Source organism: Marmota marmota, unplaced genomic scaffold (assembly GCF_001458135.2).
Source record: "Marmota marmota marmota unplaced genomic scaffold, marMar, whole genome shotgun sequence".
Taxonomy (NCBI): Eukaryota; Metazoa; Chordata; class Mammalia; order Rodentia; family Sciuridae; genus Marmota; species Marmota marmota.
This window is the reverse complement of record NW_026000082.1, coordinates 40,831,868-40,847,940: the sequence shown is the minus strand read 5'-3', so window position 1 is coordinate 40,847,940 and position 16,073 is coordinate 40,831,868. Positions and strand designations below refer to the sequence as shown.

The 16,073-nt window shown below is 44.5% G+C and overlaps 1 protein-coding gene across 12 annotated transcripts in view; it reads right to left on the bottom strand.

Moving 5' to 3' along the window:
• Positions 1–16,073, bottom strand: part of Ubr4 (ubiquitin protein ligase E3 component n-recognin 4) — a 128,183-nt gene that overhangs the window by 60,224 nt on the left and 51,886 nt on the right. For 5 of the 12 annotated variants that reach the window (XM_048816232.1, XM_048816222.1, XM_048816225.1 and 2 more), the window contains exons 43-60: positions 15,685–15,912; positions 15,206–15,363; positions 14,090–14,261; positions 13,667–13,868; positions 12,478–12,641; positions 11,829–12,045; positions 10,811–11,027; positions 10,030–10,062; positions 8,834–8,897; positions 8,294–8,428; positions 7,063–7,237; positions 6,285–6,368; positions 6,055–6,195; positions 5,033–5,154; positions 4,332–4,443; positions 2,240–2,370; positions 1,946–2,123; positions 1,398–1,502 (exon numbers count right to left, since the gene is read on the bottom strand). In XM_048816232.1, coding sequence (XP_048672189.1) covers positions 1,398–1,502; positions 1,946–2,123; positions 2,240–2,370; positions 4,332–4,443; positions 5,033–5,154; positions 6,055–6,195; positions 6,285–6,368; positions 7,063–7,237; positions 8,294–8,428; positions 8,834–8,897; positions 10,030–10,062; positions 10,811–11,027; positions 11,829–12,045; positions 12,478–12,641; positions 13,667–13,868; positions 14,090–14,261; positions 15,206–15,363; positions 15,685–15,912 — 2,638 coding nt within the window. The remainder of the gene's footprint in view (positions 1–1,397; positions 1,503–1,945; positions 2,124–2,239; positions 2,371–4,331; positions 4,444–5,032; positions 5,155–6,054; positions 6,196–6,284; positions 6,369–7,062; positions 7,238–8,293; positions 8,429–8,833; positions 8,898–10,029; positions 10,063–10,810; positions 11,028–11,828; positions 12,046–12,477; positions 12,642–13,666; positions 13,869–14,089; positions 14,262–15,205; positions 15,364–15,684; positions 15,913–16,073) is intronic. The other 7 variants (XM_048816229.1, XM_015485631.2, XM_048816230.1 and 4 more) reach the window with 6 other exon arrangements.

Genomic DNA, 16,073 nt, shown 5'->3' with positions numbered 1-16,073 from the left:
GGTGCATTGCAAACAGTACTGAGACAGAAGTAAAAACCCAGTTCACTGGGCATTTCCTTCGCTCTTACACTACAGCGCAGAGATTCAACAAGAATCAGTGATGTGGACACTGAGTCTTCTAGCTAAATGCTTCATGGTCACCATTGTCTAGGTGTTACTGACACCTGCTGAGAGATCTCAAACTAGCCATTGCCATTCAAAGCATAAAACTCTGGATTTTAATGAGATTTGTTTTGCAATCAGTCAATTTATGCTTAGGAAATCACTTATCATGAGCTTTTGAATTGACTGTGTTTTTTTAAAATCAAGTGGTCCCAAGGGGGGCTCACTGGGAAATTTCACACGTCCTAATCATCCTCATCAGATGCTAATAATGAAGCAAGGAAATTCCCCAGAGACAGCCACAGCATCCAGGATCAGGGCTGAGCTGAGACAGGAGGAAAATGCTGGATGAGATATACGGGGGGGAAAGCCACGACAGCCACAGAGCAGATACAGTATGCACACAACCAGACAATACAATACGACAGCAACCTCAGAGCCTGCAATGATAGCAACAGAAGAGACCTCAGAAAAGCAACAAGCCATGGCAGCAGATGGGGACAGCCAGTTTTTTCTTTTTTCTTATCTATCCAGGGTCAAACTCCCAGAATAAAACATTAAAAAAAAATAAAAAAAAAAAAAAAAAAGAAAGAAAGAAAAGAAATAGAAACAAATACAGAGATTCATCAGTCTGGAAAAGTATCAACCCTTCTGTTACTTGAGGGTTGATTCTCCAGTGGGTTTCTCAGGTATGACATCCTCCTTTGTTTGGTTCAACACTCTATTCAAAAATATTTATTTTTTCTTATCACATTAGGAAAGTGAGTGAAATTCAAGTCAAAATGAGTTCTGAAGATTTCCTGTGGATCTTGGTTATCCACAAAAACCCTACCTCTCCTGCTCATAGGTGCCTAATGGTCAGCCACATAGCCCCACAATTCTGAAGCACAACCCAGCTACTTGCAGCTTTAATTTTCTTTGCAAATGAAGAGTAAACACTTAAACAGTAAAAACTTTACAGTATCTTTTAAATTTTTTAACATGTTAAAACTCTTAGCAAAGAATACTAAACAATATAACTCAAGCCCTAGTCTAATCAGCCTACCAGCTGCTCTCTGGACCTCTCCTCAAGAATCAGCTCAATCCAGGCAGCATGCGAAGTGTGAGGAAGCAGAGCCATGAGCACCATTGCCAAGTTCAGCACTATGCCTTCCACACCCATATTCCTAAAGCCAGGCAGAAGCAGGAAGTCCAGAATGGCCTGTCAAAGCAGCTGCCCATTATACTCTCACAGCACTAAGACAAGGCCAAGGGTCCTGGGGCCCTGCGCCATGCTCCTTGCTGTGGACAGTTACCTGATGCTGTGGTGTCAGAGAGGGTTCCTGCGTCCAGAGAGGAAGAGCTGGGTGCCTGGCCGGACAGTCCTAGGCTCTGAAGGCCCAGGGCACTGCTGCTGCTGCCTGGGAAACAAGTGGAGAGTGAGCACGACATCCCCTCCAGACCCCGTCCACAGCTGCTTTGGCCACCTGCTGCCCTCAGGAGTCTCTACAAGCCAGCACATGACCCTCTCTGGCCTACATCCACTGCTGTCCACCCCCCAAATTCAGTTACAGAGGTGGTGGAATGCTTCCTTCAGCTCAGGCAGAACAGAGGCTGGAGGAATCTAGGAGATTCAGGAGTAAATAATCCAGAAGACCAAACCAGCAGACAATGAGATTGGCTCCCAGCCCGAAATTCTCACAACAATCCCTCTCACTCTCCACCTGTATCCCTTAACAGCTCTCACCCAGATCAACCTCTCCCCAAAAGTGGGGACAAGCTAAGTCAGCTGGATATCAGTAACTGCCAAATCCTCTTTGCTGTGCAAGGCAAAGGCCACTCTATTCCTGGCATTGCCTTCTACCTTGCTGGTCCTGCTGCAGGCTCAGGGCAATTGCTAGTTCAACCATGGTCTCATCATCTGCGTCAGGCGGGATGTCCAGCATGGGAGGGAAGCCCTCTGCGCCTGCCAGCAGGGCCTCCAGGGGAGAGGGGTTGCCATTGTTGACATTCTCAGCTGTCTCCAAGACCATCGACTCAGACTGCAGAGAGAAAACTCTGTCAGGGTCCCTTAACAAACAGCAAATTTTGGAGTCTATTAAACAAGAGCTAGAGGGGAGCTGAAGCTCCTTTTCCCCTCTCCTGCTGCCAGACTCACCACCATCTCAAAATCTCCGTGATCCACCTCACTCTGCTCCTGGCTTTCCTGACGGATGTGCCCACCATCTGGGATTCCTGATGACTGCATTTTTTCATCTGCATCATCATCGTCATCATCATCCTTGTCTCCTGAGTCAAAGAAACCCCCAATCACCTGAAGGTGCTTGCTTTTTCCTCCTTAACATGTGGTGGTATAAGTTGCACAGCAAAAAGCCAGCACATGGCACCCTGTGCTTCCAGGGTAAAACTCCAGGGTGCCATGCCCAGAGACCTTTTTGTTTTGTTTCTTGGACCTAGCAGAATCTAGGAAGACGGAGTTAAGCACAGATAGCTTGTCCCCAAGGAATAGGACTGAAAAAGGATTTGAAAAGGATTTCCCTAAAGCAAAGAAATCTAAGGCCTGACAAACTCCCACCAATTCTCAGGAAGCCTTCGACAAGATATGAAAAATAATACAATTGAGATGTGTATCTGTCATGGAAGCTTAGAGCTTATTCATTACTTATCTCCAAAACAACTAGGCTAGTAAGACTTTCACACTACATAATCATGAGAAGAATTAGAATTAAAATGTAAAACTATCAAATGGGAACTAAGGACACCATAATAGGTCCTATGTAAGCCCACTTCCATGGGAAGGTGGGAAGGCCGTCTAGAAAAGAAACAGTCCAGGTGAGACTCTGATGGTCAGAAGAGGAGACTCTACTCAATGGATTTGGCGGGGGGAGACTGAACCCAGGGGCACTTAACCACTGAGCCACATCCCCATCCCTATTTATTTTTTGAGACAGTGTCTCACTAAGTTGCTTAGGGCCTTGCTAAATTGCCGAGGCTGGCCTTGAACTTCTAATCCTCCTGCCTCAGTCTTCCAAATCCCTGGGATTACAGGCCACCATGCACAGCCAGGTTTGACGGATTATTAAAACAGGCAAATATGTCCTTAATTAGAAAAACAAACTGTTGTGCTGGGGATATAGCTCAGTTGGTAGAGCGCTTGCCTTGCATGCACAAGGCCCTGAGTTCAATCCCCAGCACAAAAAAAAAAAAAGAAAAGAAACTTGAAGAAACACAAACTGTTGGCAGTGTAGGTTCTTGCTAGAGAAAAGACTGCAAAGCACTACCTAACTCATCAAAACCTTAGATAAGATACATGTTACTCAGGGAAGAATGTCTGAAAGTTATAAAGTTGTATACACTCCTCTAGACCCAGGCTGTCCCATACAGTAGGCAACAGCCATGGGTGGCTACTGAGCTCTGGCTAGTCCATCTGGAGATGTGCCACTAGCATAAAATCCATGCTGGACATGAAAGATACTGCCAGAAAACAAAGCATTTCACTAGTGGTTTTTTATATTGGCTACATGTTGAAATAATATTTTTGATACACTGGATCAAATAAATCTTTAGTACATTAATTATCCTTATTTCTTTATACTCCTTATGTGGCTGCTGGAAAATTTAAAAATATATGTAACTTTCATTTGAAACTTACTTTCAAATCAAATCAAGTAACCAAAGAGTTATATACTATAATGCTATTAGACAGTCTATAGAATTGCTCTTACTAAAATGTAAAATGGTGAACTCTTGACCACGGCCAAGTGTATTACGAGGGAAATCTGTGAAATCTGTCAAACTTATTATCAGTATGGCCACTGAGGATTCTGTCCCTTAGGCAAAACAAAATGGAGCCTTAATGAAGAGCTTTGGTGCCAGGGGAAATTAAGTTCACTTTGTGTTTGGTCACCATGATCTTTTCAAATGTTCTTATGCTGGGACTCCGGAGAAGCTCCAGCCAAGTATAAGGTATTCACTAATGACCATGTGGGACCCTGTCATGAAGAGTCCTATATCCTTTGCTTGGTTTTCATTGTTACCTTTATTTTTACATAGTCTTGACTTTCATTATTATTATTCTACTTAACTATACGCATTTTTATATGTCACCTTAAAATTCTTCATGAAAAAGTAGGGTAAGAAATAAAAAAAACCAAAGGCTCTTGGTCAACATAAGCAGCACTTCCAAGACTGCACCTCTTCTCCCCCACACCCCAACCCAGACAGAAGCCCAAACCCACACCTCACATTACCCATTGGAGTGTTGCTTCGAGGGGAAGAGGGCAAAGTCACATGTCTCCGTTTGTTCCTGGGCCTTAGGACTCGAATTAGAGCTTGTTTACAGGAGAAGCTCACAGCAGGATCCTGAAGTTTAAAAGGAAACTGTCATGCTTATTCACAAAAGCAGCTGCGACACTTTCTCAGTGCCTCACTCACATGCGTTGTAAAGACCTATCTCACAGGCACCCAGCTGACCCAAATTCAGCAGGATAAGCTGACTGGCACTTCCAACCTGGCATACAGAAGACCCATTCACTGCCTTCCTGTCTCTCAGTTCCTGTGGCAGTCTGGCAGGCCATTTGCCCCTGAAGTCACTTTTGACTCCTTACATATAGACACTGGCTTTTCTTCAGATGTTCAAGCCCTCAGTGCTCCTCTTAGCTCTGTGCTATAAACAGTACCTCTAACACGTAGCTTCTGAGACATCTTAATGTGCTACATTCATTCATGTGCTTGTTTAAGTAACACTTAGCACTATATAGCAAATACCAGACTAGTCCTTAAGGATTCAGCACTGAACAAGAAAGACTAAGCCCACTCATTCCTTTTCCTAACCTTACTCTTCCATGCTGTAAGATCTTAAAGCTATTATTGATATTTTAAACTATGAATTCCTTTAAGCCTATTAAAAAATTTTTTCCAGATATTCTTAGGCATGTGGAATGGTACGTACAGGACATAACAGCATCTGCATGTAGATCTTGGACGCAGTGTTGATACAATCCAGCTCACAAGTACAGTAGCCATGGATAATGTCTACCAGTGCATTGACAGTAGCTTCAATATGAGTAAGGCCTACAGGGAAGAAAAATATCATCTGAAAACTTGGTGGAAAAGCCTCTAGATACTTGGGAGCTTAAGATAAAGTACAAATTCTTATTCCCACATAAAGGTCAAGCTAACAAAAGACAACAAGCACAACACAGCAGAACAAACCCACAAAACACACACACAGAATGTGGACTGTCAGCAGCATTTGTGATTTGTCTTATTAATAGTCTTCTAATCTCCCAAACTGTCCTCAAAAGCCTTTCCAGATATCCTGCATGATAGAAGTGAGCAGTTGTCCACTCTGCAGCTATCAAAAGACAAGGTAGGGAAATGTGAAGAGGTAGGCAGATGCTAAATGCCCCCTACAATCCCCAAACCTCAGGCAATGATAGAACATGACCTTGACAAGCCTGCTGGTCTAGCGTCCAAGTAATCTCCAAACAGATGAATGCCAGGTTGTTCTACTATTCTCTGTTGCTTCCTCTTCCGCCTAAGCTTTCAGTAGCATGAGAAGTTAAGATACCTGACACAGTAGCAGCTTGTAAATAAAATAATTCAAGACTGATACTTAATTTTTAACTTTCAAATAAACATTGAACAAGTTTTAAAAAATGTTCTTAAAAACAATAATAAATACCATAGAAGATACATACACCACACACACACACACACACACACGAGTATCTCTTTACATGAAACGTGCAACCCCACATGAAGAGATACAGCACAAGAAAACCCTACTCTCTGTCACAAAGCTAGTTCCTGTATCAGGAATAATACACTGATCTCATAGACTTCTAGTTCCCAATTATTAATTCTGGAAGAAGTGAATGATGAAGGCTAAGGGTCATAGCTATTCAAAGACAGAATTTATATCAACTTCATTATGTATCAAGTTTTCAAGTGTCCCTTTTAATATGATACCTGGCAGGCAAGCAGGTGCCAAGAAGGCATTCTTGGGTTTGGACGCATGGAGTTTCCAGAAGTGGTTCACAAGCTGGGTGATGAAACTACAGCAATCTCCTTCCACCTGCTTCTGCAGTTCCTTCCCCTCATCCACTCCTTCTACGCAGGACAAAGAAGATTATTAACGATGGCAAATCAAAGATGGAATTTAATTTGTTTTAAGGTTAACTCAGGTCAAGGAAGCTTGCCTGCGGAGGGAGTTTCAAGTGGGGCCCCAATCAATATGCCAACTATCCCTAGATTCCAGCAGGCACATCTAGGAAAAAAACAGTCTGGGAAAGGAATATCACAGAAAACATTGAATGTTAGAATTAAGTAGAAAGGGGAGCATTCAGGATCTTTACAGCAGATTAAAAGATGTCCAACTGTTCAACTTCTAAAATCTAGGGGAACATCTGAGAATGTTTCTAGGATTGTAGTGTTAGGAGGGAGGACAAGCAGGACAATGACAGCATATGGGGACGTATAAATAATAAAAAAATGTAAAGGCATCAATTAATTCTATTTGAAAATGGCAAAACAGGTTTGGTACCTAGTCAATGTAAGAAGAGATGAAGAAACAGAATGCAGCACTGAGAAAGGCCACTGAATATATTAATAAAGTACTGGCAAAAGGACAATATGAAAGTACAAGATACAACCCATAACTTCAATATGAGCAGGACCGACCAAGTTTAGCTTTACCCTAAAGACAGTAACAATGTTAACTCCAGAGACAAATTATACCTGATGTTAAGAACACTAAATAAACTCAAGTATAATCAAATAAAACTCAAGATGAGCACTGGAAAGGGCACTCAGTTAAAATGGGACAATCCTAACACCCACAAGATATAGAACAGGCAGCAAAATCCTTATCACAGAGCCTGAGGTTAGTTGAAAGGCCAGTGAGAATAGAAAGAGGAGGAGAGAGGGTAGAGAGGTGTAGGCAGATTTCAGGACCACAGCCACGTAGGCCAAGTTCACCTGTTTCCATCTGGGGCAGCTTTGACTCCGTGAAGTGGACAAGGTTATTAGGTCGCATGATGGCGATGGAACGAGCTGTGATCACCAGCCTCTGGAACACCTCAGGGTCCAGATCCTTGCCTTCTCTGCTGGATGCATTGAGACACTGCACAGCTTTGCTCAACAAGGCCTGATCCTATACAACACAGCATCACAGAGAATCAACCATAAGCAAAGGCTGAACACTAAAAACAAAAAATAGAGGGGAGTGGCAATCATCAGGATTGCTACCTCCTCTCAGGAGAACAGATCAATTCCCACCAACCCACCCAGAACAAACCTTCAAAGCAGCCCAATATGTTGGACTTAAAACACATAAAACATTAAAGTCTTTTTTTTTTTTTCTTTTTTGGAACTGAGGGTCGAACTCAGGACTTTGCGAATGCAAGGCAGACGCTCTGCCACTGAGCTACATCCCAGCACTAAACATTAAAGTCTTTAACAAGTCAAAAGTCATGCAATCAGTATCAAAGCATGATAGGAAAATTAGAGTCCACTCAAGTCTCCGGTTCTGCAGCAGCCCAGATCTCCCTCTAGCAGAAGAGCAGTTTCTCAGCAAGTTCCTAGTGCCTAAGGGTGATGTTTCCAAACGGCCTTTCCTTGGGGAGGGTCACAAGTTAAACTCACATTTCTCAATTTTATGGGCAGGAGACATGAAAGCTAACCAAGGCTCCTGGACTAGTGGCTTCTAAACTGTCATCTCGTCCAAATAAGGAAACTGGCCCAACTCACCTCCTTTAGCATCTACTGATTTTTATGGGGGAGGCCCTTCAGATGCTCCCCAACCATTAATCAGTCAACACTGCTCCAGGGAACAGGATGCCTTTCACATTATCCTACAGCCAGGGGTGGGGTGAAAACACTGGCAGCTCTATCCACTGAGTGACTCCCCTCCCCTCACTGTTCTGGGGAGAAGCTGCCACCCTTAGTGTCTTTCTCTTTCTTAAGCCTTGCTGATCCTACTAGAGGAATAAAAAAAACAACACAAACTAGTGGCCCACTGGTCACTGGCCCTCAGCTTTGAGTGGTGTTCATGAATTTCCCAGAAGAAAACTCTAGACTCAGGTCTAATCTCACTGCTATCTTACACAGCTGTGCCCTCACTTCACATACACAAAACCAACTTACTCAGTTCCCTGTCGGGGCCACAACTTCCAATTCTACAGAAGCCTCCCTGAAACGGAACGATTACCTTGTGGCTGTGATAGGCCGAGCGGCTGGTATGGAGGCTGGCCAGAAGGCTCTTGGACTGTTGCTGGACACTGGCAGGTGCTGGCAGGGACAGCAGCAAAGTGGCCAGCTCCTGAGCTGCATTCTTGTTTCTCTCCTGATGTGAAAGACAGCAGTTACCACTAACCCCACAATGCACTGCAGAATGAACCCTCCCTCTGCCCTCCCATCCTGCCTTTGAGGCCACCAGAGTGAGGTCATATGTCATAGATTTAAAAGACCAAAAAAAGAAAACCAGTTTCAGAAATCATAATTCTCATATAACACAGGTGAAGGACTAGGATCCAAGCTCACAACCACATATCCTACTCTCTGACATGGCTCACTACGGGGTACCAAAAGCAGGACGTGAGGCCCAAAGCTGAAGACTTCTCTGGATCTTCTTTGCAAATCAAGATTAGGCTATAAGTGTTGTTTAACTGTGAGGCCTTGGGCCTCAGACAACTCCAATGACTTCCTGCCTCTTCAGAAAGCTCCCAAGTGCTTTGAAGACGTAACTTGCCTTCTCGATGATTGGGCCAACAGCAAAGCAGCTTTCCAGGGCTTCTAAAGAACTCACAACCAGCCTGGGGAGACAGAAAACCTGGCTTGAGTACAACAACCGTTCTCTCCGCCTCGTGCTTTAGCCTAGGCAAACTATGGTCTTGAGGACCTTGGGGACAGCTAATGAATGCCAAATACAAAATCAAAGCACAATAAGACCTGCCACAGGCACCATGCATATCGTTGCCTGTGTTACAGGCCAGAAGAAACCCAGCTCCTGCTCGGAGATCAACCTGAGGCCATGTTCATAATCCGTAACTCAAAGACAGGGTTTTTCTTGCTCAAAGAGGATAAATGTGCTTCCTTCTGCTGCCTGTGGCGAGGATCACTGAGATGGGCTTAGCAGTCTTGATACAATGGGACCCAAAGCTCAGGTGCCCAGAGATCAGTGGGCAAGGGAGACACAAAGGGAAAGGTTAAAGCCATCTTCCTACATTAGGAAGGTTAGATTTTTCTTACACTTCCAAGAAAATGCACAAGAGCATTTCCTGAGTCCCAAGGTACGGCAGAGTAAACAAGTTATTTTTAGGTGCATGCCACTCGCCAATATTCAAAGGGCAGTGCAAAGCATCTCTCAAAAACTGACAATTCTCCCTTAGGGAAGGAACAGGAAGCCCAACTATTAAAGGTACCAAGTAACATGTTCCCAGGGCTTACTCCTTTGAATTTAACATAGCACAGTGAAAAGACCAACATCCTGACAGCTGAAGCTCTGGACAGAGAAGGATAAGTATTGAGAGGGTAGCTGGGGAGAAAAGGCATGAGGGTAAAGGAAGGCAATGAAGTATTAGGGAAGAGGACCTGAGGTATAGAACAAATGTGGCTGGAACGAGCCCTCTATGGCTCGTGAGCTGACAGGGCTTTCTTCTTGCCCCTCCACTCCCACCCTTTCTCATCTACTGCAGAGGAGTAGAGAGGACTGGGGTAAGGGAGAGAGCTAAAAGAGTCTGACATGGCCAACACCAAGGTGCACTCACGATCCTGGGTATGCTCCATTTTTACACATGGAGAGCGCTGCAGCCATGCAATGATCAGAACAGAAAGAAGCAGGAGGACTCTTCACGGAAGCAGAATCAATGCAAAGCCACACCATCACACACACTGCTCTCTGACACACACTCACTCGTGCAGAGAAAAGAAAGAGGGCATACTAACCGGTCCAGCTTGGTTAGGGACTCAGTTTCAGAACTTGGGGGAGAGGCAAAGAAAAAAAAGGAAAAAAATGTGAAGCTCAGAGAATCCTGGAAACACATCCTAAGCAAACCATATATGAATAGGGTTGGGGAAAAGAAAGAGAAAGAAGGAGGTGGTTGCTGGTGGGAGGCACTGACTTCAAGCAGGGCTATTCTTACAGCTTACAATGTAAGAACTCACAATCTTACATCGTGAATTATTTCATCTACCATGGCAAACCAGCAGCTCCCCAGCACACAGAAGCCAAGCACGATGCTTGAGAATGCCACCATAGGGAGACCTAAGGAGACTCTGCTACAGGGCACAGCAGCAGCCTCTCTTGCTGGCAATGTCATTACCAAAGTAAATAGCTAGTGCCCAGGAAGATGAGAAGATGATGCAACCGGCATGGAAGGGAAGATGTTTCCCTAGCATCTTAGCAAGTCTGGATCCTATTCTAGAAAATGGACTTAAGTACCTTCCAGTCTGTGGCCTCTGGCTGCTCCAAAATGTACTAAGAATTAAGAGAAAGGATAAAACATCTGCCTTAGCAGAGACTGTGGCATCAGATGACTCTGCACCCAATTTTCAGGCTTCAGCTGCACAGTAAGGAGACATTGAATGTGGGGGGTGGTATGTGAAAACTAGAAAATCACAGGCTAGACTTGGGACAGGTGCAGAGGCAGAATCTCAAGACACAGTGAGGTTCTGCAGCAAGTGGAAAATGGTGAGAACTGAAGCCAACCCCCGCCAATGCTGGTACCTCTCCAAGACAGTGCCACTGGTCGTGGTAGGGGCGGCTGAGTCGCTGTCGCCAGTGCCATTGCTCTGGTTCAGGTTGGAAGGGCAGATGTTGCTGACAGAAGCAGAAGGGAACTCTTCCGGGGGTTCATCAGGCCAGCCAAACTGTTCCTTCGTCTTGCCGTAAACTTTTACAGCATCTATCATGGTGACACCTGCTGGATCCACCGAGGCACCGACTGCAATGAGCAAGAGAAGCCTGTGGAAGCGCATCCTCTTAAGAGCCATGTGCACCTCTTCAAAAGCAAAGGCCAGACCAGGCTGGGCAAAGGCACAAATCACATCAATTTTTATAAACATAGAGGAATTTATCTCCTGAGACACTAATACATGAAGAAACAGTTCCATGGAACAAAAGTCATGAAGTTTCCAAAGCGTCCCCAAACATCAACATAAGGACCCTCTTGTGCTGTCCCATCCCCAGCAGTCTCCAAACACTTCACTGTTCAAAATACAGGTCATCACCACTCACATTAAAAACAACAACTATTTCTAGGACAAAGGGCATCAGATGGGTGGCCAGTAAATGACAGAAAAGATGCCAGTCTTAAGAAAAGCTTAGAGATTTGTACCTGGAACTTTTTTAAGTCTTCGATGGCACAAGAAGGCCTTGCTAAACACCTCACAGAGACATGTGACTTGAGGCCTCATTTGGAGAAGGCCCTGCAATCCCACACGCCAGTCCTGCCTCCCCTCTGCCTGGACATAGGCGCAGCCCCGTTAGTGAGGTTAAGTCACCCCACAGAAATCAACATGTAGCTGAGTTTACCCTATCTTTATCCCTCCTATTTTCAAGTATGCTCTTTCCCTGGCACCTGCCTTTTGTTTACATCTCAAGTAAAGATTTCTAACAGCAGAGACCACAGAGAAATCAGTAAAGCTGGGAGAGCCCAGAACACTGATGGACCACAGACTGGTGGCCTCTAATCCAGCACTCATAATGAAAGGGTAGAAGTCTGCACCCAGGGTTGGCGACTCACTGAAGAGGTTTAGCTTCTTATCAGCTTGCAGGGCTTCTTCTCTGGTGAAGGGGAAATCAAACCAGCGTGAGCGACTCAGATTAAGCTGCATAGTTCTGCCGAAGATCTCAATGTACGATGGGGCCCGTTCGATGGCCTGAGTCCCGATCTGGATGCGCATGCCTGTCATCACCATGGTGCTGTTGTTGTTACTAATCTCGATAGTGAAGCCACCAGGCTGGAGGGAGAAAAGACTGGAATCAGAAAACTAAGAGAAGTTCTTAAATTCTGTGCTCTGATATAGTCTTAATGTGTACACCCAGATAAGATCTTTATTCTTTTAACTCCCCAGTGATGACTGTCTTGCTTCCAAGGATGCAAAAACAGGCAGGGAAAGGACTTTTTTTCATGTCTGACTTCCTTCTCCCCAGCATTTAACAACACTCTGCTGCCTTCTTGCACAATAACCCCAAATGGTGGAAACCTAGCCTTACAGGATCGGGAGTCCTTCTGCGTGTGAGTGAAAGTGTTCATTCATCCAAGGATCATTTAGCCACAAATGAGGGTCAGTGATTATGAGCACAAATTTCTAAAAGAAAAATGTTCTTGAACCATACTGTTGACCAGTCCTTCTATCCAAGGCTTAAACCCAGTCCAACAAAGTCCTCACCTTGGTGTTGGCCACATACATGCCAGTGGAGTTCAGCCGGTGCTTTATTTGTTGTGCATTATAGACTTGTAGGAGATCATTACCACCAAATTCCACATCTGTCAGCTGCTGGTTGTGTTCAAAGAAGTCAATGGGGAAAGTCACCTGGCTAGACGTGCGGGTTGCTGTGGAGAACAGTACCAGATTGCCAGAGAGCACTGGTATGGGTGGTCTCTGGCCACCTCCACTCCCACTGCACAGCTAAGGACTCTTCCCAGACTGAGGTCACAAGCTCCCTCTAATCTTTCTAAGCAAACTCACAGGATTTGCATCAGCATGATGCCTATGTGATACCTACCAGCTCTCTAGTAGTTACTATCCCTAACCACTTGACCTAGCAATGCCAAGAAATCTCATACTAGTAATGCATGGATAATCCCAGTGTCTTGGGCAGCTGACACAGGTGGATCACAAGTTCAAAGGCAGCCTCAGCCATTAAGTGAGGCCCTAAGCAACTTAGTGAGACCCTTTCTCAAAATAAATTATAAAAAGGGCTAGGGATATGGCTCAGTAGTTAAACACCCCTGGATTTAATTCCTGGTATCCAAAAAAAAAAAAAGAAGTCTCGTACTGATGTGGGTATATGGCAAGCAAGAATTAGTTTCAAACTATTTCTGCACAGGAGGATGTGCTACACCATTATCTCAAACAGACTCTAGAACAATGTAATATGATGATAGCTGCAATGCTCCCTGCTCAGCCAGGTTCTCTCACTCCTAAACTCAAGGTTTCTCTCCCTTGAAGAGTCCTTTTTCCGTCAGCAAAATCATCAGCTCAGAGACTGTGATAGGTTTTCTTCACTCTCAGTGGTAAATTAAACAAATGAGGTCATCTATTATTCAATCAGTTCAATCCTACGAGCAAGTAATTTTTCCAAACCCAGAAAGAAAACCCCTCAAGCAAGGGCACCAAAGTGATGCATACATCATTCTTTATGGGGCACCAAAGAACTGCTGACTTGCAGCAGATAGACAGCCAACACGTGCTTGTCATCTGGAATCCTTCCTTTCAGGAAACTGTCTAAAATTTATCTCTTTTTTCGGACAAATGTTCAAGCGGGATAGTCACCGTTTCTTCTCAAATCTTTATGGTGGTCTACTCTGTCACTGCCTGTAAGACTGTGTACCCATTCCCCACGAAGGGGCCTTACTGATGGTAGCTGTTTTTCGCTTTCGAACAGGCTTCATGATGCTGATAACACTGCTGGGCTGTAGGGACGGCTGGAGCCAGTAGGAGGTATTCTCCACATTGGCCATGTAAATGCGAAGGCTGCCGTCCTCACACAGCAAGATCATGGTTGTGCGCTGCTGCTCATTGCAGGCTGTGTGCCTAATGGCAACCATGTCTTGGATCTGAGTGGAAGAGACAAAGGAAGGTCAGTTCCTACACCTAGAGCTTAGAACCCACAGAGAGAAAGATCCAGAAAGGCTACTGGTTCCATAGTCAGGTAGGGTTGCAGAAGGGTAGCAAAGAAAAGGCGTCTAGGGGAAATGGATTGAAAAACCTTTTTAAAGGCCTCCGTTGAAAAGAGACAGAAAAGTTTCATAAATAAATGGGCCATTCGGGCACTGACCTTTGCTTTAGCAGGAAGAGTCTTAATCTCCTGGATGAGGAAAGTGTCTGGTTTCACCATAACTACCAGTGGCACACCTGTAGTTTGCTGGACGCAACACACCAAGCCAGGGTGATTCATCACCTCGGACCACTGGCAAAGGGCAGGAGAAGTCTTACTGCCACCATTGGAACTGCAAACAATAAAACTCCCAAAGTTAGGGTATCAATCACCATTTAATAGTTCTCTTGACCTAAAGCCACCCTCCAACTAGCTGACTCCAGAATAATACCCTTGACCAAGGATTCAGATCATCTATGGGTCAGTTTTGTTCCAAACCCTGGGAAACACTCATACATTCTAATGTAGACTCCCAGGAAGGGTCCTCATTTAAAATCTAAACTGCTAAGCTATCATGATCTGAAGGAACAAGTGACACTAAGTGCCCAGAGGCTTTCAACTCATAGGGCCATGGAGCTGCCTAAGGCTGTCTCTAAGCATGTCAAGTTATGTCTGAATTCATGTCCATTTTATTTCATCCCAAACCAGGTAATTCCCAAAAGAGAGGCCTGAGAGACTGCCATAATGGCTCTTGAGTAACAGATAAGTACTAAAAGAGATACTAAATCTCTTGTTCCTTCTCCCTAAATAAGACCCACTACCACACACATACCTCTCATCTGGAAATTGAATGAAAGCCTCTGCCTCCCCTAGTTCCAGCCATGCCTCCAGTACTGATAACATGTTCTATTTCCTGATATATTAAGTTTCCCACAAGAAGGAAATGTAAAGGACATAATGGCAGGATGAGTACCTTATGTCCCCTAATCAAAATTTGGTAATTATTACAATCACATGTGCTGAACTGACTATAGAGCTTTCTTCCTTCTGCATAACAGGAACCCCGCCCCCCTACCACTGCCAACTACTTCTTAAAGCTTAGGGGGGGTCTCCATGGTGGAGGATGAACCTGCCAACCTTGAATGCCACTAGATTTTAAGGATATCGAGCAAGAAAGGAGGATTGCTGGAGAAAAATAAGTTTCTTACACCTCTTCAGATGGAGACCAATACTTGGGAGAGGAGTGAATAGCCCCTGTTGAATCAGGGTATTGGAAGGTAGACATTCAATTCCTACCTTTTGATGTTGATGGGGAAGAGCTGCAATACCTCCAGAGTTGTCCTACTGATGGTGGCAGCAAACGATTTGCCCTGACAATAACTGAAGAACAGCATCTGCAACACGTGGGAGTAGTACACAGAAACACCTCCACCTGCCACCTGGCTGTTACTGTCCTAGCGGGGCAAGATACACATGTGCATCAACTTGTTGTCCTGGCTACCAGCCTCCAGGGTATGCTGGCTATGAGTTGTAAATCATGCTCAGGTACTCTCACACTCCAAGCATGAGATTCCCATGGGGAAACTTCAAAAATGTTCTCAGAATAAAGGAATTTCAAGTTGAATCAGTTTAGTCATGAAGTACAAGAGCTTCTGCTATTAGGTTAAAAAGTTAGAAGCACAAACTAAAAAAAAGAAAGAAAATGGAACAAAAACAGAGGAGTTACTAAACTAAGTAAACCTGGAACAAAAGGAAATGGCAACACCTGCACTAACCTTCAAGTCCTCATGATTGACTTCCAAGACGTTAGTGACATAGAAAGGTCCCTGCTGGGCACTGCTGGCCTCCTCCATAAGCTGAGTATAGATGTACCCAGCTGAAGACATTATGACAATGATGTTCTTTCCCTCCTCATTGAACAAAAAGGTAACATCTCTTATCTTTGAGCTTGGCAAGAGAAAGTAGAAGGTTGGACTCAAGGCATCAACAGACAGGTCGTAAATCTGTAAAATGGAAGGAAATCCTAAATAGAGGGTAATATAATTCAGTCCCATCCTCCAAAGATTCTGGAGAATTCTAACAGCTGCAGTTGATAATGGGCATTCACTCTCCATTCAGCAAATTCCTACTAAGTGTTAGGCACTAGGCATACAAATATGAATGA